This window comes from Eptatretus burgeri, chromosome 16, assembly GCF_056783735.1.
Source record: "Eptatretus burgeri isolate ZD-2024b chromosome 16, Ebu_testis_v1, whole genome shotgun sequence".
Classification (NCBI taxonomy): domain Eukaryota; kingdom Metazoa; phylum Chordata; class Myxini; order Myxiniformes; family Myxinidae; genus Eptatretus; species Eptatretus burgeri.
In genome coordinates, this window is record NC_140976.1 from 43,984,588 (window position 1) to 44,008,400 (window position 23,813).

The following is a 23,813-nucleotide window of genomic DNA, read 5'->3' on the forward strand; positions in this document are numbered from 1 at the left end:
AACCTCCATGCCAAATATCAGCATCCTCGTACACATATTAAATGAATGGCAAGCTTCTAAATAACTTGCACCAAAAACTTTAACATTTGTCAAAAGATTTTAAAATTTGAAATTATTTTAAAATTTCAACTTCACTACATCAATAATATACCCCAAAGGAACCTCCATGCCAAATATCAGCATCCTCGTACACATATTAAATGAATGGCAAGCTTCTAAATAACTTGCACCAAAAACTTTAACATTTGTCAAAAAAAATTTAAATTTGAAATTATTTTTTAATTTCAACTTCACTTCATCAATAATATACCCCAAAGGAACCTCCATGCCAAATATCAGCATCCTAGTACACGTAGTAAATGAATGGTAAGCTTCTAAATCACTTGCACCAAAAACTTTAACATTTGTCAAAAGATTTTAAAATTTGAAATTATTTTAAAATTTCAACTTCACTACATCAATGATATACCCCAAAGGAACCTCCATGCCAAATATCAGCATCCTAGTACACATATTAAATGAATGGCAAGCTTCTAAATAACTTGCACTAAAAACTTTAACATTTGTCAAAAGATTTTAAAATTTGAAATTATTTTTTAATTTCAACTTCACTTCATCAATAATATACCCCAAAGGAACCTCCATGCCAAATATCAGCATCCTCGTTTACATATTAAATGAATGGCAAGCTTCTAAATAACTTGCACCAAAAACTTTAACATTTTCACGCTCCTGCTCCCGCCGGGGGTATCGCTGTCGGTCTCCGTTCTTAGAACAGTCGAGATAACAAATGTTGGAGCAAAAAAAAAAAAACTTGCCAACGAATCCGGGACAACGGAGTCATCAAGATAATGAAATAAGAACATCACGTGCGTGAAGGAGCTCATTGACGGATATCCACCAACAAATTCCAAAGGTAATAAATATGACGTCATATTTTATTCGACGTGGAACTGTGGAAGAGTCCACGTTGCCTTTCGAATTGCGGAGGCCATTGTGTGACGGTGCGCTGATAAAATTGAAAAACACCCCGCTCTTCTTCTTCTTCGTGACTGCGCGAGCGGATGGGTGATGATGCAACCAGCGGGGAAAATCGAGTACGTACTCCCGGTCACTAATTTCATTGGTTCACCTTCCTCAGCAGGTCGTGACGTCTCTTCAAAGAGCTGAGTAATCGATTTATTTAACATTCAAACATCCGAAAGACCCTCTTCTAATTTGTAATAAAAGGCAAACAAACCAAGTTCGCCGCCATTACGTCCAATCCTGTGTCAACATTTCAGTGTACGGTTTTTTTTGTTTTTTTTTGGTCGATGTGGTCTCAATCATCGGTGTAACTTTTATTGTTTGTTATATTTCCTCCTTTAATCATCTGCTGTAACGGTGTTTTCCAGTGGTATCAACTCCATATAATCGTGTTTCGATTGGGGTGTATTGGAAGTGCATTTTTAGCTCGATTGTTATTTCTTCCTTTTTCTTTATTATGTCTCGTGAGTTGAAAAATATATTTTATCTTTATTGCATCCTGGGTTGTGGTTTGTACGTCTCACACTCACACACACACACACACACACACATACACACTGGGTTGGTGTGCACCGCGATTCAACCTTGCGCTATCCGGAGCGGTTCTTGATTGGTTTCCGCCTTTGAGGATCACTTCCGGTCAGACTGGAGTGACGTGTCCGGGAGAGAGCGCGAAGGGGAGTCCCGAGTAAATGGTGTCGCTTTTGGTTCGTCAGATTATTGATTTCCGTCGCCTTTGGTGACACAATCGTCAAAGCGTTTCTTTTCAATGACTTGTGTCGCCCTTTCTGATGACTTGCTCATTATCGGGTTTGATTGATGACGTTGCTGAAGTTGTCGGCACGTTAAGCTTGATTGCGTTGTCGCCATGGAAACGGAATTCCGTTTGAGCTCCATGCTCGGCTGGGTCAATGTGACCTAACAACTGCGATTGTGTGAAGGCCCCAAAACATGCTGCATGCATGCAGGCAGGCCATCCGGCTTAACATGACGTCATTAACCCTGTTACTCGGTCATTGCATGGTTTTAATGAAATGCCCACCTTGGGAATCACGTTCTCACGATTAAACGTCGAAATATGAAGTCTTTAAATAATCTGTTCGATGGTGGGATCCGTCCAAGACGAGCTGGAACTCCACAAATGCTTGCTGTGCTTTCCTTGCTTTCCTTGCTGTGTTTGCTTGCTTGCCAGAAGGTTTATTCTTGGATTGTCCTTTCAATTCTCGTTTCGTGTTCTCATCTGAACTGGCTCACGACGAACAGAACTCGAGTTTAAATCCCATACGTTGCATGTTTTTGTTCCCTTTTTGTATACAAGGTCGAGGCTCTTGGAAGAGCAAGAACATTTAAATGGGTCAGAACTGAACAGAACAAGAGGAACAATGGAGGGGATGACACCAACAGCAGGGTCGATGGCCAAACGGAGGGAGACTTTGAGATATAATGGGTGTGGCCTGTGGAGTCGGGGAGGATCCATGGGGTAGACAAGATGCACACAGAAGGAAAGTTTCAGGAGAGAAAACTGGAGTGTTGAAGGAGGTGGGCATCGGGGGTGGCCGAGTTAACGAGGGTAGAAAAGATCATGGTTTTGGATTGGGGATGATCTGAGATGGTGGTGAACGGGTGTCTTGAAGGATGACCTGAAGGGAAGAATGAGATTGGAGAAGATGTGGAAGTTGGTTCCACAGGTGGGAGGAACATATGAGTGGAGGTGAGCAGTGATCATTCATTTAAGTAGTTTCACGCAAAGGGGTTCGATTGCGGACCGTATGTGCCTTGCAGAAAGCTGGGGGGGGGGAGGGGGGAGACAAAGCACAGAAAGACCAGAGGATGCAAGATGAGAAAGGAGGTGGGAGAAGACAAAGAGACCACCAACCTGTCTGTGATGGCGTAAGCCCATAGACTCGGCTTCATTGCAGGCGATTCCAGTAATCTTCAAGGCCTTGGTTTCCACGGCATCAACCTGAGCAAGATGTGGGGCAGGGGATCCAACCCAGAGGGGAGAGCAGTACTCCATCAAGCTGTGGATGAAGGCCTTGTACGTGGATAGGAGTTCAGGTGTGTCAAAGGAAGGACTTTGAACGATGCAGGATGCCCAGTCAGCGGCTGGCTTTGGAGGCCAAATTTAAAATTTAGTTTGCCCAAGAAAGATCATTGTCCTTTGTCCACTAATGTCCTTACGATTCACATTATTAGACGGGATGGTGCTGAGGAAGCATACTTACCTTGAGTTGTCTTCTTTGGGTCAGATTCCCGCCTCTTATAAACCAGTGAATCGGTGCTTCGCCGGTGGGATGTTGCATCACAAACTCCACCGTTCCTCAGATGTATGTTAAACTGGATGTCCCGTGTGCTGGCATTAGTTGGTGGACCTTTAAAAAAAAAAACACCCCAATGGTGTCTTCATGAAGAGTGAGATTTCTCGCTGTCATCCTGGAACAAATTCCGACATCTCGCACCATATCACCTTCGGTCGAACGTCCGGCCTGGCCAGCTGGTTCGTGAAAGATTGAGGCCAAAAAATTCCCCCCCTCGGTTGACCCCACAAAGGTGGCAATAATCACATCTGTTTATTGTTGTCGTAGTTAATAGTATTGTCTGTCCTTTTAATCTACATGAAAGTACACTGATGTCACCCAAGGTCTTCTTCCCACAAGTGATTTATCTCCAAACTCCATGACCAGCCTTCGAGCAATAACAACACAAATTGTGGTGTGTCAACTTCTTTTGTAGTAACATCGACTTTGTTCACATTTTATTGTTAAATCATAAGCACACAACCACCAACATTTCTTATTGCTTGTCCTCCCCCCTCCCCCCCATTCTCTTGTGGTTGTTACCGACATGTTTTTGTGTGTGTGTGTGTGTGTGTGTGTGTGTGTGTGTGTGTGTGTGTGTGTGTGTGTGTGTGTGTGTGTGTGTGTGTGTGTGTGTGTTTATGAGCAGGCTATTTAAAAAGGTTGTGGACAGATTCAGACAAAACTTTGTGGACATGTTGGGTGTGTGACGAGGACGAATTGTTTTGGTTTTGATGAAGATCCGGATCTGGATACGAGAAGTTTTTTAAGTGATTCTTCACCATTGAGAGATCAGGCCAAAAATGATATATAACACAATATTTCAAAAAGTCGTGGACGGGTTATGACAAAACTTGGTGGACGAGTTTGCGTTGACAATCACAAGTCGATTCGATTTTGTTTAAGGTCCGGGTCCAAATCTGACCGATCAGTGGGAAACGAAACTGAAACCGTTCAGCTTTGCGGAGGTATGCGATCTATGGAGTGCCGTTCTAGTTTATTGTGAAGTAATCGTGGTGGAGGTGCACTTTCTGTCTCGGTGATGACCATGAATGAATGGTTGTTTTGCAGGAAATGAAAGGTGGTGATGGGATTTGGGTGCGTTTGGTTGGTAGTGGAGACCTCGACATATCGTGCAATGACCTCACTGGTATGTTCATGAAAAATTAGTATTAAAGAGCACTTGTGTTCGTTTGTACTTGATTTCGTTGTGTTGCAAAAATCGTGATGGCAACTGTGTATTTGAGGCATTGATTTGTTTTTTATTTTTATTCTTTATTTTTCTGTTTGAGAAGGAGTGCGATTAAACTAAAAACCAGAAGGGCACTCGGGTACCTGATCCACGAGAACATATCAGGCCCAATACATTTTTGAAATATCATGCAATACAGTACTATATTGTTTTTGGCCCCATTTCTCAATGGTGAAGAATCACTTTAAAAATTAAATAATTATCGTATCCAGATCCGGATCCAGATCTTCACCAAAATGTAATCAGTTCGTCCTTGTCACACACCCAACCCGTCCACAAAATTTTATCCGGATCCGTCCACAACTTTTTGAGATATCCTGTACACAAACAAACAAACAAATGAAATTGCTCGTTGAGCAAGGAATTGCCGGAATAACTTTGTCATATCTCCATGATCTCTGAAAAAACAAAAACCTGGAAATCAATTTGGTTCTTATAAGTCGATAGTGCTACTGTTTAATGAGTTACAGCACTTAGTTTGGTCATGATCATAACTTGGAAGTCAATCGGACTCGAAATGGCGTTTTTATCGCAATTTGAAAGTTTTGACCCGACCCCCCCTGACATTCGACCCCTGACCGCAAAGAAGGGTGTTGGTGTGACATCCCAATGAGACATATGGTTGGATGCAGAATTGGAAGATGCACATTTTGGATTTGGTTTGAAGTCGATACGACCATTTTAGCGGACGTCATTGCGAAAATAAGAATTTAGATTTTTCGGTGACCTTGACCTTGACCTTTGACCGAGATTCACTAAAAACAACAAGTGTCTAAGTTGGACCATGTCCGACGTCTGTACCCACTTTGGTCATGATCGCTGAAATGGTGTGGCTGCTACAGAGTAAACAAACACACAAACAAACAAATAGACGAACAAGCCGGAAGGTGGCGATGGGTCGCCGAGCATGGAAACTATAAGACATAGAGCAAAAAGGATGTCATATAGCGGATAGGGAATCACCTTAAGATTATGCATATCAAATCTCATCCAGTTCCATCTACTGATAACTACTTGGTATCCATTTCAATGAAAAGTACCAAAAATGCGGTTTGAAATCGGAAATCCCCAAAGTTCGAGGGGGTGCTGTGGGTGAACAAAGATCTAAATCGAAAATCTGGCTCGTTCATTTGTGCACAATGTATTCCAGACGATTAGTGTGAATTTTCATGACCATCCGACCATAACCCGAGGAGGAGTAGCATTTGGCATGAAGGCACCTCCAGCTCTCGCATATTATCGATTTTTGCACTAATTGACCTTTGATCCCTGACCTAAGCGAAATTGGTCAATATGTCCTGAGGCAAAGTTGTAGTACTCATTGAGTAGCATGAACCTGCAAAGTTTCATTCGTATCGATGCACTCACCTGGTCGCTAGGGGGCCTTCAATTTTCGCCAATTTTCGCGCATACCCTAATTGTAGGGGGCGCTGTGGGTAAAATATTCCATATATCACAAAAACCGGAATATATTTGATAGAGCATCACCTGTAGATCATTCGTGCCAAATTTCATAACCTTACGTGGGATAATTCTGTTCTGGTTTTTAAAGGAATGACTTGGAATGATGGAGGATGTTTAGTCTGTAGCTGGCTTTTCAGGCCAACTTTGATGCGTGGATAATGGCTTTCGGAATTGATTTCGCATGAACGGTACCGATTTTGAAGGTTTTTCGGTTGTTGCTGGGGAACCAAAGCGTCCCTAGCAACCATCACAATTTTCAAAGCACGAGGTCATAAGATGTACCTACCACCGGAGTTTGGTCAAAATCTGCCCACGTTTACTACCAATTATGCTGATGACGAACGAACAAACAAACAGACAGAATTACTGACAATAAGGGTCACCTATTTCGGTGACCCAACAGAAAGACAGACAGACACACAGAATGACACACACAACCGACCAACGTAATTGCCGAAATCCGAAGGATTCCGGCAATTAGCAAGAAGAAGAGATCGTGCAGAGCATGATACTTGCAAAATACATTCAATGACATTATGCCTGGTGTCGGCTTAATGGTTAGGGTGGTGGGCTTGGGATCCTAGGAGGGTGACATGACATGATTGTGTACCATCTGCTTGACACCCGAGAGGGAAGAGTGGGATTGAATAGCCTCCAGCAGGTGGATGCACAAATAGGATAAAAGAGGAACAAAAGAGTGGAGGTCTGCAGTCAGCCTGGGTTTTTGGGAGTATAACCATTAGGAGGTTATCGGAAGAACGCGTGAAACCTGGCATAGCCGGGAGGGTATGAGGATTGGGCAGAGGAAGCAAGATAGAGGAGACTCAGTAAAAATGAGGCCACCAACATGTCTCTGTCGTGAGATCGACAGGTCTTGCTCTCCGGCCTCAACATGGGAGATGCCGATTATGTTGAGACCTTTATATAATCCACAAGAGCCGTGGGGGAACCAGCCCATAAGAGGAGAGCGGTACTCCAATGAGCTATGAACGAAGGCCTTGCAGATTCTGAGTAGTTCTGGTTTTTAAAGGAATGACTTGGAATGATGGAGGATGTTTAGTCTGTAGCTGGCTTTTCAGGCCAACTTTGATGCGTGGAGATTGTGGCAAACTAGTTGTGCGGTCTTATCTGAAGAGTGGATAATATTGTGCCATTATATACTTGGCTAGTTCAGATTAGAGATTTAGTTCTATAAGAGTGCTTTGCTTAGTGCCGTTGCATGGTGTGACTGTACAGAGAGGGGGGTGTCAGAGGGGGTGCAGAGGGCCATCTCAGAGCTACGGGAGAGAATGGACTCCACGGCGGTTTCATTCCGACTCGAAGACACTGGGCTGTTCTTCTGGCCAAATGGAGGATCGCCATCTCTGTTGCCCGCATGTCCACCAACGAAACCATGTTCAGACATCCTCACGCTCATTCGGTACTGCTATTTAATAAAGAATCAATTTAGATGTTTGTTTTATCGTCTTCAAATAGAAATTGTTTTGAACATACGAACGGCAGTAATTTCTGATTTTGCCTTATAAAGGCAGAAGAGAATCAAACTCTCTCGGCAAAATACTTCACTTGAAAACAAGATGATATAACCTGCACATGTAACGACGAAGGAGTTTAGGTACTGTAAAGTTAGAGGATTGTACAAGAAAGTTTTGACTTCCCATGATAAGCCATGATCGAGATGGAATGGTCCATCGTTGTGTTACCTCGTGTTGAGATGTTAAGATTTCCAAACTGTTGGCCTTTGTTTCGGAAATCCAAGAGCTTTGTTTGGAAGGATCGGGAATGCCTTTGAGATTGTAAAGTGTGTTGTTTTCAAACGTCTCCAAATGCACAGAAGAGCTGTTTGAAGTTGGGAGAATTAATATTTGAAGATAAAGGGCATCACAAATCAGAGCAATGGCCTAAGGGTCGGGCCTCAGGTGGTGTCTATCCTGAGTATTTCTCCAAATGCATGTGACAATTGCACATATCCTGTTTCAGTTTGTTGTACTGATAGTCCGGGAGCAGTGGGGGTGAACCTGGTTTTGCTAGATAAAGTTTTTTTCTTTGCTGTTTCTTCCAGCCTTGGGGTTGCTCTTCATGATTCAGGGGGGTGACCGTTCTCAACCCTTGGGCAATTTGCTATATTAACCCCTTTGTGCCGGTAAACGTATAAATAATGAAAAAAATCAGTTGTTTTTCACTTTATTGCAATGAACCCAACCAACATCATCACATTTGCTTGTGTTGATGTTTATTCACAAATTATGTAACCAAAAACAACTCGAGATATAAAACAATTGTGAATTACTCAGTATTAACCCTTTCCGGGCTATTTTAACCCAGGACATAAAATTTGAACACGGACAACATATGATTGCACAATAACCACCTCATCCTCACTTTAGTCACAAATAAGGTCACCAAAAACAACTTAAAAGATAGAATAATGACTTAATACTCAATATTAACCCTTTCTTGACTGATTTTACCCAGCACAAAACATTTGAACATCTATAGACAACAGGGGTCTTTGACGTATTATTGCACAAAAAACACTCCAAAAAACCACTCAAAGGGAAGGTGCACCTTTCGTTTCACATTCACCAAGTAATGCACGAAATGAGACAAACCTCTGCCGACAGTCAGCGTGGTAACGGACATCTGCCGCATGCAGATCACTGACTGCCCCTTCAACACGATGTCGAACACTCGCTGCAGCAGCATCATTTCTCTTTTCACACGTCTCCAGCAAAGACTGTTTGGTGTCAATTTCTCGATATAAATATGCTGCGCTCCACCTCGATGTGTGCCTTTTGCCCTTTTCAATGTCACAATGATCCCCACAGAATAGACAGTGCTGTCTAAAGTTGAACGTTTCACCACCAGGTTTTGACAGGGACTGTCTTGCGACTTTCCGAGGTATTGCAGAGTCTGCTTCTCTGTCATTCTGCCGTTTGTAACGATCTGTTTGTCTACTGCTTGTATATGTAGGCGCACAGGTTTTATGGCATTTTATAGTAAGTTCACTATTCTGGTTCAATGCTTCCTGAAGGTCAAAATACTTCCCATCACCATAGATCTTGCTACATCGTATGATATTACTTATTCGAACAGCGGTTGCGGTGATTAATGGGTCTTTCTTCGTTTCACAGCGAAACTTCCACTGGAAGAAACATCTTTCCTGATCGGACTCCATAAAATGTCAACTCTGAAAATAAATAAGTCAAAAATTAGATTCTAGCCTGGGAGAAAGAATTTTATAGCTGTGCCTGAATACTAGTACTGTACAAAGGTTCACATTTATTAGTACGGTTCCCTGCTAAAAGAGGGCAGCACCCAACAACAACTGTCATGCCCATTTTGATAACTGTCATTGTAAAAACTAAATTTATACAATCTGAATTTGTCTAGTATTTTAATCTGGAGATTCTATTTTACTAACTACTTCATATAAAGCTTGACAACTGGAAGTCTGTGAGCCTGTTCCATGACAAACCTGCACAGCAGAGTGGGAGTGGTGCCCAGCCATGTGCTTCTAATATCTGAAACAATGCAATGGTGCCACCTTTTGTCAGTTTAACTAACTAATGAAGTCTCTCAGCCAATACTTCATCTTAATATGCATGGGTGACAAACAGATCAAAGCAGGAAATGTAAGCCTACGTTTGGGGTATATATGATCCCCGAGGAATGCCAGGAAAGGGTTAATAATCATCAAGTTTGGGCAAATTGTGTCCAAATCAGCTATAAAATACTTGCCTTGTGAATAATAATGATGAAAAATAAATGCGATGGCTTTTGGTCACAGCTATTTACAAGATATCGCAAAAAATAGTACTTTGGGGAGCATTTGGGTGTAACCGGCATAAAAGGGTTAAAATAGCAAATTTCCCAAGGGTTACGAACGGTCACCCCCTGAATCATGAAGAGCTACCCCGAGGCTACAAGAAACAGCATAGAAAAAAAAACTTTATCCAGCAAAACCAGTTTCACTAAAATATATGCCTTTTGCTCCCGGACGATGATCTGTGAAGATTGTTTCATGTCTCTACATCTCTGTCTACCTCTCTCTCTCTTACTTCATCTATCTGTCTATCTCCCTCTTTATCTCTCACTTTCTATCTCGATGTACCACTCTTGATATGCCTCTTTATGTATCTTACTATCTCCCTCTCCACTCTCTCAATCTGTCTCCCTCCTGTTGAATTTGCTATCTCTATTATGTCTCCATTGACTTCCTTCCATCGACCTCCCTTCATGCTCTCTCCATCTCTCTCCGTTTGTGTGTGTGTGTGTGTGTGTGTGTGTGTGTGTGTGTGTGTGTGTGTGTGTGTGTGTGTGTGTGTGTGTGTGTGTGTGTGTGTGTCTCTCTCTGTTTCTCTGTCTCTCTCTCTCTCTCTCTCTCTCTCTCTCTCTCTCTCTCTCTCTCTCTCTCTCTCTCTCTCTCTCTCTCTCTCTCTCTCTCTCTCTCTCTCTCTCTCTCTCTCTCTCTCTCTCTCTCTCTCTCTCCCCTAGGGATGGTGATGATAAATCCCGGGCCAAGGTGCAGAGGAAACGACAAAACAAGAGCAAGAGGGTAAAGCTCACTGAATTATTCCTTCATCTCCCGAATCATTATTTTACATTTGTCCTTCTAATCACTTTGAGTGTGTGAGTGATAATTTTAATTTCACCTGCTTACATCTATTTACGTCACTGCTTTATCACATCTCTCAGTTCCTTGTCAGTCTCGTCATACGAGGGCCGATCATTACGACTGTTGTTTGACGTAAAAAGTCTGAAACTGTTATTTTATGTTCATAGTACAGTGATTTGCCATTAATTGGACAATCACCATTATGTTTCTACTTTATTTGTCGGCCATGCACTTGCTGATCGACCCTCGTATTCCTGCTTTCATTTCCGGTCCTTTGATCTTTCGACCTTCCTGGCCTTTGTATCTTCACTCTTGAATCGACTTCTCTCTATTTTCTGCTCTCCCTTTGCCAGCCGTTGGTGTCTCTGCAGCTGCTGTGGAGCATGTGTGAACCTTCAGACGTTGTGGTGACTCCTTGCCTCCGTCAAACGAGGAACAACATACATGTGACCCGTCTTTGTCTGCCACTGGATGTGCTGTTCGCAGCGTCCAGCAGTCAGCCGTGGGGAGAGTATGTCGCCCGTTTGTACACGTCAACCTCAAGTGCACTGCAACACCGAGCATATAATTTTAACGTCTTTTGTCCGATGACTTTTCTGCCTTCTTCACCAATAAATAAACATTGCTTATAATCGGCACGTATTTTATCCAGTGTGATTGTGCAGTTGATGCACCGGTTAAAGCAGCAAGTGCAAGAGAGCGGGAAATGGCTGGAAAGAGGTGAAATCCTGCAACCTCCCATCCCACTTCACTTCCTGCTTACGGGAGGTGCCCTCGTCACGGTGCCTCTGCCTCCTGAACTCAGTGATGATGACCTTAAGGAATTCCGCATGGTAGCGCAAAATTCCCTGTTGTTCGTATCTTCGACTTGCTGGTGCAGTTCCTTTCTTTTTTTTACAATTGGACCATCAAGTTTGCCCACTCATGAAAATAGTCATATAACACAGGCCTTGTTATTTCATTTATTGCTCTTTGGCATTCCTTTCTCATTGGTGATTGTGCTACTTGATTTAGCTTTGATTAACCCCCCCCTCCTCACTCCCACCTCCCTTGCCCCCCCCGCCCCCAACCCCAGGAGCTCCACGGTCGCCATGATGTGCCATTAGATCGACCGTGCTTTCGCCGTGGCAATGCCCTCACACTACCAGGCGGTGAATGCCAAGAGTGTTTTCTTCGCTCACCACATGGTAGTCTTTCTCCACCATCAGTGCCCGATGCCCAGGTTTGTAAGTGACAATTGAATGCTATAATTGGACGGTTTGGCATTCCATTTTTGCTCAAGTACCACGTGCAAATTACAAATGTTAAATTGCCACAATTTATAACCTTCGTCTTTCCATGACTGAACACACACTGTGGGTCATTCCATGTCAAATCATCAAAGAATCTGCCGTCATCTCTCAGATTTTTGTAAAACTTTGGGAACCAATTGGGACCCATGAAAAACGGCAAGAACTCAAATATTTTTGCTAACAGCCTCTTAATTAGTGAGATACAGACTAACGAACTTTGGACGAATTAGCACGACGTCGCGAATTCAAATGGCCATATCTCTAAAAGTATAACACCTGGATAGCTGGTTTTGGTGTCATTTTAAAGGTATTTTTATGCCTTATGAATTTGTCTGGGCAACATTTTCCTACCTCCAACCACAAAAAAGTTATCACAAAATATAAACTTCAATCGCGAATCCCCAAAAAATGTATCCTTCAAATTTCCTCAAATTTCCTCAAATTCCTCAAATGACACCAAAACCAGCTCTCTAGGTGTTATACTTTTAGAGATATGGCCATTTGAATTCGCGACGTCGTGCTAATTAGTCCAAAGTTCGTTAGTCTGTATCTCACTAATTAAGAGGCTGTTAGCAAAAATATTTGAGTTCTTGCCGCTTTTCATGGGTCCCAATTGGTTCCCAAAGTTTTACAAAAATCTGAGAGATGACTGCAGATTCTTTGATGATTTGACATGGAATGACCCCTGTGTTGCATTGCCAAACGTCCTTTCTCTCCCAAATGCAATTTTCCAGTGTGTATATAATATGTAGATGGCCCTTTAGGTGACGCACAATCGAGTCTTTTTTTTTAAAGACTGAGGATTTAAAAGTCATAAGTGAAGGACAGTGAAGTAATCAACCATGGTTTCGCCATTCTTATAGCTCATCAGGACAACACACCACAATCGTTTACCTGTGACCATGCAAATCTAGTCAGCTTCATACTGTGTCACACCTCCGAGCTTGATACAGCAGCAAGACACAGTTTGCATCTCATACGACAACCCCACCTCCTGGTTGGTATGGCAGTAAGGCAGAGGTAATGTTCTTGTGTGGCAGAGATATTACTGCTTACAAATCGCGCAGTTTCAGCTGTTATGGGACGTGCTCTATCAAGCTAGGAGGTTTCTCACACTGTGTGTGCGTGCGTGCCTGGTGTTGGCTTAATTGTTAGGGTGGCGGGCTTGGGTTCCTCGGGTCTTGAGTTCAAATCCCGCTCAGCTGTTGAATTAATACCGGGTGGGGTTAACTCGACCCGTCATCCTTCCGAGGTCGGCAAAATGAGTGCCAGCATACTGGTATCCTGTGTCGGAGTGGCGACCTGTCCAGGATTGTGCCCAATAGCCAAGGAGACTTCTTAGGCAGCACCAACGCTCTGCATGAAGTATGGTCCCGATGGATGGATGGAGATATATATATATATATATATATATATATATATATATATATATATATATATATATATATATATATATATATATATATATATATATATATATATATATATATATATATATTTATTTATATATATATATATATATATATATATATAAATGTATATATATATTTATATATATATTTATATATATATATATATATATATATATATATATATATATATATATATATATATATATATATATATATATATATATATATATATATATATATATATATATATGTATATGGCGTCTCAGAATTATGTCTTTTTTTAAAGTTATTTACGCATTTGTATGTTCAATGACAAATCGGTCTACACAGACCTGAGTCCTAAAAACACATATCCTGTATTATCACGTTTAACTCGAGTGCCTTCCACTTTTGTTTTCTTCAACAGCATAAATCCTATTGAATTGTGCTTCGGTGATATTCTCAATTACAAAAAAAAAACAAAGAAAGAAGGAATTGCACCCGTTTCTCCTTTTGAAGTATTTTCTTTTAAATGGGGGTGGTTTAATTTTGACCTCCACTTCAATTTATCAAAGGCAAAGTAATATCCGTTTCCTGCTTCGATGCAAGTGCTGAAAATCAAGATGGTGGAAATTTAAGTAATGGGGAGGGTGGAACGACGAATAAATGTGAAAATCCTGGACAATGACAACAAGAAGTCCTGTTGAAATTCACAGATGATCGGCTGCACTTTTAGTCCATGGGCCCAGGCATATATCGGTACCATCTGAGGAAACCAAACTTTAGGGCTACTAAGTTATTGGTAGGGACTATATGATTATTTCAATATGTGATAACCGTTCCAGAAGAGCAGCTTAGTGTATGTATTTTGCATTTTTTACCATTTTACCATTCTTAGATATTGACGTTTTGGGGGAAAAAAAAACCAAAAAAAAAAACCAAGGACCACTGGGAGGAAGTGGCAGAGCTGAAGTCCACGCAGGAGGAATCAGACACCCGAATGCTTCTGCATGCAGCAGAGGCTGGGTACAAGGCTGTGGTGATCACTGCCGAAGATACAGATGTCCTCGTGCTGTGTCTTGCCTTCAATAAGGACATCCCATGCCCCGTGTATCAGAAGTGTGGTACGCAAACCCGCACACGGTTCCTAGACATTGACAAGCTTGCTAGATCGATGGGAGACAGTGTCTGTGATGCCCTGGTTGGACTGCACGTGTTCTCCGGTTGTGATACAGTCAGTGCCTTTGCAGGCCGGGGAAAGATGGGCGCCTTGAAGCAAATGAAGTCGGATAAGACCTACCAAGAGGCCTTCAATCAGCTTGGTCATTCATGGGAAGTATCCACCGAGCTCTTTCAGAAGCTGCAAGAGGTCACCTGCCACATGTACGTGCCATCTCCCAACACCACGAAAGTCAATGAACTCCGACATTAACTCTTCTGTGCCAGACGGGGAGAGATAGAGTCCAGTTAGCTTCCACCATGTGAAGACTGCCTCTTCATGCACGTCCTCCATGTAAACTACCAGGGTGATATTTGGAGGCGCTGTCTGCAATGCCAACCCCATGTTCCAAGTCCCAAGGGTTGTGGATGGACCACTGATGATGACGGGAAGCTGGCCATCGAGTGGATGCAGGGTTCTCCAGCACCGGATGCAGTGTTGCAACTGCTTTTGTGCAAATGTGGACGGTCGTGCAAACTCCCAGACTGCACGTGCCTTGCCAATAGCCTGAAGTGCACCGACATGTGCAAGTTGCGAACCTGCAGCAACCGGCCCGCTGATGTCGACGAAGAGGTTGTAGACCTCGAGGACTCTGATGCTGATAACAGTGATGAAGACTAGACTACTGATCCATGGTGTGAATGTTTTGGCACAATCACAAGGACATTCATGGCTACAAATATGCATGAGTTAAACATAGTACATAAACATGCCACAGTAGCATGGTAAAATTTTGGTTATCCGTAAATTTCACATTTTGGACGCTTGTTGGAACTTGGGAAGGGAAAGGGCAATTCCTTTAACTGTGGTAAAAACTTGTAAAATGTTCATAAATGTTTTCCTCATACAACATGTACATGTTGTAGGCTACTGCGGTTCAGTAGCACTACCCAGGGAACTTGTATGACAATATTATAAATTAAAATGTACTGAACATCACGAATCAGCAACATTTTGATCGGCCCTATTCAGGTCAGGTCAGGTATGGGAGCATGTGCCAGAACAGCACGTCGCTGCGTCCACTTTCCGCCGGTACTCCAGGGGCCTCCGTCTGGCCATCCCCCAGGCAGATGCCAGGCCCATCCCCATCTCCTTGAGATGATGGTCAACCTGTTGCAACCATGAGGCACGTGGTCGACCCACTGGCCTCCTCCACTCATGAGACTCCCTCGCTGAGAGAATCTGGTGAGCAGGATCAGAGTCAGGAAAACGAGCCACATGTCCATACAGCCGCAACTGACGCTCATGGACTATGCAGGTAACAAATCTCATCCGAGTCTCTCTCAGCAACCGCTCGTTGGACACAAAATCCGACCAGCGATAGCCAAGGATTCTCCGAAGAGACCTGGTACCAAAGGAATTAAGTCTCCGTCTCAGATCCTTGGTCAGAGTCCAAGTCTCGCACGCATAGAGCAAGACTGGAAGTACCAAGGACCTGAAGACTCGGACTTTCGTCCTCCCGCACAGGTACCGGCAGCGCCACACCCCATGATCCAGTGAATCCATGACTCCCCAGGCCCGACCCAGACGTCTATTGACCTCTGACTCGCAGCCAGCAGAGACATGAATATCACTGCCAAGGTAAGTGAATCTCTCCACGACCTCAACATCCTCACCACAAACAGACACAGACAGGACAGCAGCATCCAAAATGTCATTGAAAGCCTGGATCTTAGTTTTGACCCAAGAAACCCGTAATCCCAATGGCTCCGACTCCTCATTCAGCACCTCGAGGGCCCCCAAGAGGATGTCTAAAGTCTCCGCAAAGATGACTGCATCATCTGCAAAGTCAAGGTCCGAGATCTTGACATTCCCAAATGACGCACCGCAACTTGATCTCTCCGACATCCTCCCTAGAATCCAGTCCATACAAGTGCTAAAAAGTGTGGGGGCAAGTACACATCCCTGACGAACTCCAGTAACAACTGGAAATAAGTCAGAGATGGTACCACCACACTTCACAGCACTCTCAGTACCAGAGTAGAGTTCAGACATCAGATCGATCCGTTTTGGTGGCACCCCACGAAGACCAAGAATCCTCCAGAGGACATCCCGATTCACTGAATCGAACGCTTTACAGAGATCAACATAGGCTGCAAGCAGCCCCTGCCGAAACTCTCGTCTGCGTTCGGTGAGGACACGAAGTGCAAGGATACGGTCAATCGTTGACCTCTTTGGTGTAAAGCCTGACTGCTCTGGACGCTGCTGCTCAAGCAGATGGTGGCGAACCCTATCGAGAATTATCCGAGCAAAGACCTTGCCCGGCACTGAGAGCAGCGTTACCCCTCGGTAGTTGTTGCAGTCTTGGCGATCACCCTTCCCTTTCCAGAGAGGGACAACAAGGCCCCTCTTCCAGTCAGTTGGGATGATGCCTGTGTTCCAGGCAGAGCACAAAACTGCATGCAACGACACGAGTGCAGCATTTCCACCAGCCTTGAGAAGTTCGGCATGGATGCCACAGATCCCTGGAGCTTTGCCCATTTTCAACTGGTTCACCGCAGCCCGTGTTTCCACAAGCGTAGGTGGACCGCAGTTGATTCGAGGGTCAGCAACAGGGATTGTAACACCCTTGACGTCCAACTCGACAGTTGGGGGATCAGCCTGGTACAACCGCTCAAAGTAACCGGCCCAGCGGGCCTTCACTTCAGACTCCTCTGTCAAGAGCCTACCACTCTCTGCTCGAACTGTAGTGCTCCGAGGGATGGGCTTGGATGAACGTAATGCGCGAATTCCCCTGTAAGCGGGACGAGAATCACCTGTCCACAGGTGATGCTCTACCCCCTCACAGATTCCTCGCACATAGGCCTCCTTGTCCATCCTCAGTGCACGTACAGTTTTACGCCTCAGCTCCCTGAACAGCTCAGCTCTGCCATTCAGCCTGGCCCTGTGACTCTGGTCAATGGTATCCAGTGTCCCTTGAGAGACAAAATTCTTCTTTGCCCTGCGGTGAGCTCCAAGGCATCCACCGGCAACATCAAGGACGGTGGTCTTGAAGGCGCTCCACAACTCTTCAGGACCCCCCAAAGCACCCAGAGCCCCCAAGTGTCCACTCAGCCTGTTCGCAAACTCCTCAGCTACTCTCTCATCCCTGAGCTTGGCAACATCCAGCCTCGGCTGGGATGGTACCATTCTCCAGGATTTAAGGTGCAGCTTTAGAGTTGCTACAACAAGCCTGTGGTCAGTATTGAGGAACTGAGCACTCCGGTAGACCCTGCAGTTCTGGATCATCCTCCAACGACCGTCAATGAGGACATGGTCAATCTCCTTTGCCACACCGCCAGCGTTGGAATACCAAGTCCAGCGATGAGCTTGTGGGCGCTGAAACCATGAACCAGCCACCCTAAGTCCATGACTTCTTGCAAAGTCAAGGAACTTAGTGCTATTCTGGTTCATAGTTCCTGACCCATGGGGACCAACACACACCTCATAACCGTTCGGCCCTATTGTTCTCCCCTTTCTGCCATAAAACAAATTCTGCCTTCAGGAATGACAGAAAGGATTATTCGGATGGTATAAATAAAGCATTTCAGACATGTATTTGTGGTTTGCAGTTCATTCTCGCCCCATGTGGAAACAGCAATTGCATCATTAGTGAATGTTTCTGAGTTTGCCTTTTTGCTTTCATTATGTGGAGGGTGGGTACATTCCAGAGATGATAACTATCAATAAGCTGCCAGTCTGCAATGGTTATCACATCAAAATATGATCTATATATATACACCAATTCAAAAATCATAACTAGGATTGGTTTCCTTAGATGGTACCGACGAGTGGGATTTCTGGCCTGGGCCCATGGACTATTTATGGCAATGGTAGTCTGTTGAGTACCATCGCAAGCTTCGGTATAAACACAATAGGGTGCTTCACAATAGGGGGAACAAAAATAAAAGTATGAATATTGATGCTCCCTGGGTGTGCCTTTGTTCCATTTGACAGTAGAAACATACACACCAAATATGAAGCAGATTGGAGGATGTTTAGGGGTTCCTCAAGTTGGCACAATATTGTTGAAATTTGCCAAACTGTAACTGACAACTTGCCGTCAAATATGCACAACGCAGTACACTTCACAATTAATATGGTTGTTTGATATTTTCAAAAACCACAGCAGTTATATAGGATGAAAGAATAGTTTTTCCAAGGAGACCTAGATGAGCTTTTTGACATTGCAGTGCAAAATGCCCTCTCCATAATGGACATAATTGTGCCAACTTGAGGAACCCCTAAATATCATGGAATTTTATTCGTTTTTGACCTATAAGTTCTTATGGGGTATTGGAACAAAGGCAAAATCAGGGAGCAGCAAAAATCAAACTTTCATTTTTTTGGAACACCCTAAAATACAACTCCAGGGGGAGTTTGAACCACCCACGTTGAGCGCGACTGCCTTTTCAGTGGCAGCGCTTTTTTCCCCTGCCAGATTGCTCTGGGTGCTATCCATATCTGTTGATTGGCATTGTATGTCAACCCCCCAGGATAGGACAGGCAGATTACCCCACCCCCTCTTTGAATGTCGATTGATAAGCAAACTGGGTTTTCACCTACAATCTGATACTGACTGTTTGATGCTCTTTAGTGCTGGCAAGGTTAATTTAGATAGCCTTGAGCAGGGTTCTCCAATACGCTCGCCACACGTGGAGAATTGGCCACACACATCTGGCAAATTGATGTTCTTCAAAAGATGTTTGTTTGTTTTGTTGTTGTTTTTTTTGCAAACAGTTCTCGTTGGTGCATCGGTCGTCAAACGGCACCAGCGGGTTTCCGATACACCCAATATTATTTCGAGCTAACTAACTTGGCCGAGATTAAACTGCTATTTTCAATATCACTCGATAACAAATGCCTTCCATTGTATTGACAGCACAACTGCATATATCTCGGTAATCTATCTGACCATTACCCAGTTTCTATCTTCCAATCTAAAATAAACTTCTATTTTTACCTCCATACACCGAAGGTGGAAGGAAGTTACGTTTTCACCCATGTTTGTCTGTCTGTCTGTTAGCAGGATATCTCAAAAGGTTGTGGATGTATTTCCACCAAACTTGCTGGGTGGATAGCTTTTGGACCAAGGACCAATTGGTTAGATTTTGGTGGATGCAAATTTGATTCCGGATCCCAGTTTTTAAATTGTTTGTTTACCATTGAGAGATGGAGCCAATATGATATATTTCATATTTTTTAGACTGGACCAATCGGAATTCCCAGGCCTTGTCAATGATTCCTACGATGTTTAAGTGACTATGGTATGAAGCGGTGTAAGAGGAGGGAGGAAACGTGACAAGACACTGTCGTTTCATTACCACAGGTAATTAAGCTTGTTCACCATGTTAATTTATAGTTATACCAATCAAATTTTTTTAATAACGTTTCCATTTAATGTAGATTCTATAACCGTTTAGTTATATTTAATGTGTATTCATATCGCCACATTGTAGTACTCCATTTCAAATCGCTGACATTCTCTTTTCTTCAAATCGACCTTGTACTTAAATACTCAATGAGAACCCTTAACATCAATAATTATATAAAGAAAAAAATATATGGTGATCTGGTCGCCACAAGTTTGGCAAACGTCAATATCCTATTGGGCATCGAGGACCGAAAGGTGCACACACTCACCTCTGAGCTTTGTAGCCTGAGTTTGAATCCCGACCCAGCTTTAAACCGTCGTCCCGGTGTTTCACAAGCAAGGTGATTCATCGATGTGCGTGCCGTCCCTCGGATATATGTTACACCGGGTGTCCTGTCTGCCAGCATTAGTTGGTGGACGTTAAAGATGTCACGTTGTCCTTCGCGAAGAGTAGGCGATATCGCTGGCACCCCGATCAAATTCCCAATTCCTGCTCTCACCTACAGCGGGCACTGCATCGGCGGCGTAGCTGCAACTTCAGCAATTGATGCCACCTACAACCATGTGCTGCATATGAAAGAAAAAGCAGTTGGCATTTGCACTGTTATTGTTCCGCAGGTGTTCTTGGTGCAGGGCGATTACACGTACTACCACTACGGGCAGGGTGGCACATCTGACGTCGGCTGGGGATGTGCGTATCGATCCCTACAAACCATCGCATCCTGGTTCAACCTACAGGCATACACCTCTCGTACAGCACCCTCTCATGAAGAAATACAGCAGGTGACGTGTCCATGCTCGATCAAGTGAAGGGTTAAAAGTGTAGCTGCAAGTGTCCGTTTTGTCGATTTAATTGTGAATATGGGAGACGTTATTCTGGTTCTTATCGTTTTAATCCAATGTGACCTCTGTGACCTTTCTGGTTAAATTTCCTACTTTGTTTGTTCCTGCCTTCAAGGCAGACTTAGTCAAATCTATTTATGTGTGCATCTCATCGTGCCGTTGGGAGCACGCTTGGCAGAATGCACAAAGAGCTTTTTAAAAAAAATATATTTAGCTCATGTAATGGATCTTTATATGAGAGGAGCTTTTTGTAAATGTGTCTTGCTGGGATAACTGGCTATATATTGTCACGCTAGACATCCTCCATTAAAACGGGCCGTCTGTGCCAGGATCTTTTATCCCGTGAACAGCCAAAAGGTGTCCAACTACTGCGTTCAATTGAAATTATTCCTCAACTTTACTGTTCCCAAAGGTCACCAAAATGAACCAAATTTGATGGCAACATGCACAGGAGGTTAGAAGGATGGAAAACGTTTCTTACCTTTACCAGGGTTTACTTATAATGAGTATGGGGAGAAAGATGGACGGGACGTGCAAATCGGAACAAACCATGCAAATCAACAGACACAAAGATGGATGTGGAGACATGCAAACTTATCTTCAAGGATGAATAAACGACAATCCTAATCTTGCCAGGCACCACAGACCGCACTCTTACGAAACAATGGTGGAAGCAGGTGAGGACATCTTGTGGCACGATGAGTGGTGCTGCTCGGGAACAGGAATTATGAATGCAGTGGAGATGAGGGGTTGTGAGGTGGCATCCACCTCTCCAGAGAGCAGTCCTCTCTATGCCGATGAGTAAGCACAGAAGAAGACTAAGAGAGCCAGAAAGTCAAAGAGCGGGAGAGAGAGGAAGAGAATGTTCTTTCATATCCAAGCGTCCTACTTCAATCTGTCCACGCTCATGTGCAGACCCAGCCTTCCTTGACTCTCAGATTGACTTTCCCTGCGGCGAGTCCGGTGATTGGTTGCCTGCTGCTTGTGGGAGTTGCTATCCTCCAGGCCATCTCGCCCATGGAGCGGCCACAATAAAAAGTCTTCCACTCTTCTGGGCCCTCCAGCGCATCTCGCCGCCATGGCTCGTGGTGCGCCGGCCGAACAGATCGCGATCGGTCCTTGTGAAGCGCTTCCATTGTGCCTTGTTACCGAAAGGACAAGACAACTTACTCTGTCATTTTTCCTGTTTGCAAGAGTAAATCTAGGCTATGCGAATCACACGGACCATACTATTGTTATAATCCAATCGCATCTCTCATCCGTCAACTAGAGAGTTCATAGAACACTTACCTCACGTAGTTATGAGATAAATATAATGATAATATAAATAGAGGAAAAATATAATACAACAAGACCCTAGGTGGGGTCTACAAGTGCCAAATTTAATTGGTAGTGATCTTTCTTTGTGGTTTCCAGTCCGTGTCTACTTTAACTAAATGGTTGGTGGGTTTCCTGATGCCATTGGAATGAGAGTTCTTTGAGAAGATCTATAATTCAGACTCCCTCTCTTGTGCACTTTGTTCAAATCTCCATTCTGGTACAACCAATTTTTCATCGTACTCGTGTAGAGATACCCCACGTTAAACGTTCTCTCGGCACTTGAATTGCAATTTACCATTGGAAGTGGAAACCGCTGCTCTTTCGGAAAGAGAAAAATTCCAAACAAAGTTTGTCCTGCATTTGTTCAAGTTCCTTGGACCGAATGGTGCTGCGAGGTAACCGACATCGTTCGTTGGCTAATTGTGGGGATTGCCTTGTATTACACCGATAGGCTCTGGTTGACGTCGGAGACAAACCGAAAGACTTTGTGGGATCCAGACGTTGGATCGGGTCCATTGAAGTGCAGGTGGTGCTTGGACAGCTCCTTGGAATTTCATCTCGAATTGTGTGTATAAGGTCAGAGGTCACATTGCTCGAACATTTTTCTGCATCGATTAATCCCAGTTCTGTTATATTTGGCTATTTGTTGAATGGTAATTGATCGTCCCGTTCATTTGCTCACTCGTAAATATATTTTTGTGGCCTTCATATCACTCTAGTATTGTGATGTTGTGGTGAGTTGTTCATATTATCATACGTGTGTGTGTGTGTGTGTGTGTGTGTGTTTTAAGCAAAGGTTCTGAGCTGGAATCTTGTGCCCGTGAGCTCGTCACACACTTCTCCTGTGAGGGAACACCTGTGATGATCGGTAAGTCACAATCGGTTACCATGTTTTTAATGATGTGATATCCTAAATTGTCACATGAGGATTGCTTTGTATCTCAACATAAGCCAAAGAGCAAATTCCTTTCCTTTTTCAGTCGCAGCGAGTCAGCGATACATCATTCCTATGCAAGCTTAATATATCGTTACGTCACTGAATAAGGGATAAATTGGGGTCGGTGTGTCTGCCCTGATGTGCTGGTCACCGCGGTGGTCATGAGCATGGTTTGGAACCGTGTTTGCTGGTGTACTTTGAGATTTTTTAAATTTATCGATGAAACCACACACACACACACACACACACACACACACACACACACACACACACACACACACACACACACACACACACACACACACACACACACACACACACACACACACACACACACACACACACACACACACACACAGCACTCTCTGCATGAAAATGCCCCCGACTAACATCTAGAAATAAACCCCCTTGCATCGAATGTGTCAATCCCCTTTTCTGTTTTAATTTTTTGAAAGATCATACATATTCTTGTGATCAACCGCCAGTTAGCAGCACAGCTTCACCCCGAGAAATGAAAACCACTAGCCAGGTGCTGTGTGCTCATGCATTCGGTTACATTATAAATGGACTGCCGCAGGCTTCACACCTCCAGTTTATCTTGCATTATGATTCACGTGTGAAACATCCTTTGTATTGTGGTGTTTGAGCATGCTGCTTTTTAATATTTGCAGGTGGTGGTGTTTTAGCCCATACTATATTGGGGGTTATGTGGAGCAAGACGAGTGGAGAGACCCGGTTCCTGGTGTTGGATCCTCACTATACTGGGCCTGATGATCTAAACCCCGTTCTTGACAAGGTTGA

At 43.7% G+C, this 23,813-nt stretch overlaps 2 protein-coding genes across 3 annotated transcripts in view; both read left to right on the plus strand.

Annotated features, from left to right (window-relative positions):
* The first annotated feature begins 2,801 nt into the window (after positions 1–2,801).
* On the plus strand, positions 2,802–23,808 carry UFSP2 (UFM1 specific peptidase 2). Of its 2 annotated transcripts, XM_085860535.1 has the most exons (10): positions 2,805–3,738; positions 4,395–4,473; positions 7,276–7,459; positions 10,537–10,597; positions 11,011–11,168; positions 11,310–11,490; positions 11,733–11,879; positions 20,531–20,695; positions 22,867–22,943; positions 23,684–23,808. In XM_085860535.1, the coding sequence occupies exons 1-9, from the start codon at positions 3,703–3,705 to the stop codon at positions 22,876–22,878; spliced, it is 1,023 nt and encodes a 340-aa protein (XP_085716661.1). In that variant the 5' UTR covers positions 2,805–3,702; the 3' UTR covers positions 22,879–22,943; positions 23,684–23,808. The 2 variants fall into 2 exon arrangements, with proteins under 2 accessions (XP_085716662.1, XP_085716661.1); XM_085860536.1 differs by lacking the exons at positions 22,867–22,943; positions 23,684–23,808 and adding an exon at positions 19,745–19,867 and having other exon boundaries at positions 2,802–3,738; positions 20,531–20,666.
* LOC147010992 (mast/stem cell growth factor receptor Kit-like) overlaps positions 23,684–23,813 on the plus strand; it is a 116,938-nt gene continuing 116,808 nt past the window's right edge. Inside the window, exon 1 of the mRNA XM_085860531.1 lies at positions 23,684–23,808. The gene's annotated coding sequence lies outside the window, so the exon portion shown is untranslated. The remainder of the gene's footprint in view (positions 23,809–23,813) is intronic.

What these genes read in the sequence shown, in the direction of transcription:
- UFSP2 (XM_085860535.1), top strand. Translation starts at nt 3,703, where the DNA reads ATGACCAGCCTTCGAGCAATAACAACACAAATTGTG. An exon ending in GACAAAACAAGAGCAAGAGG is followed by an intron (nt 10,598 to 11,010) that starts GTAAAGCTCACT and finishes TCCCTTTGCCAG; the next exon opens with CCGTTGGTGTCTCTGCAGCT. An exon ending in CATCAGTGCCCGATGCCCAG is followed by an intron (nt 11,880 to 20,530) that starts GTTTGTAAGTGA and finishes ATTGTTCCGCAG; the next exon opens with GTGTTCTTGGTGCAGGGCGA.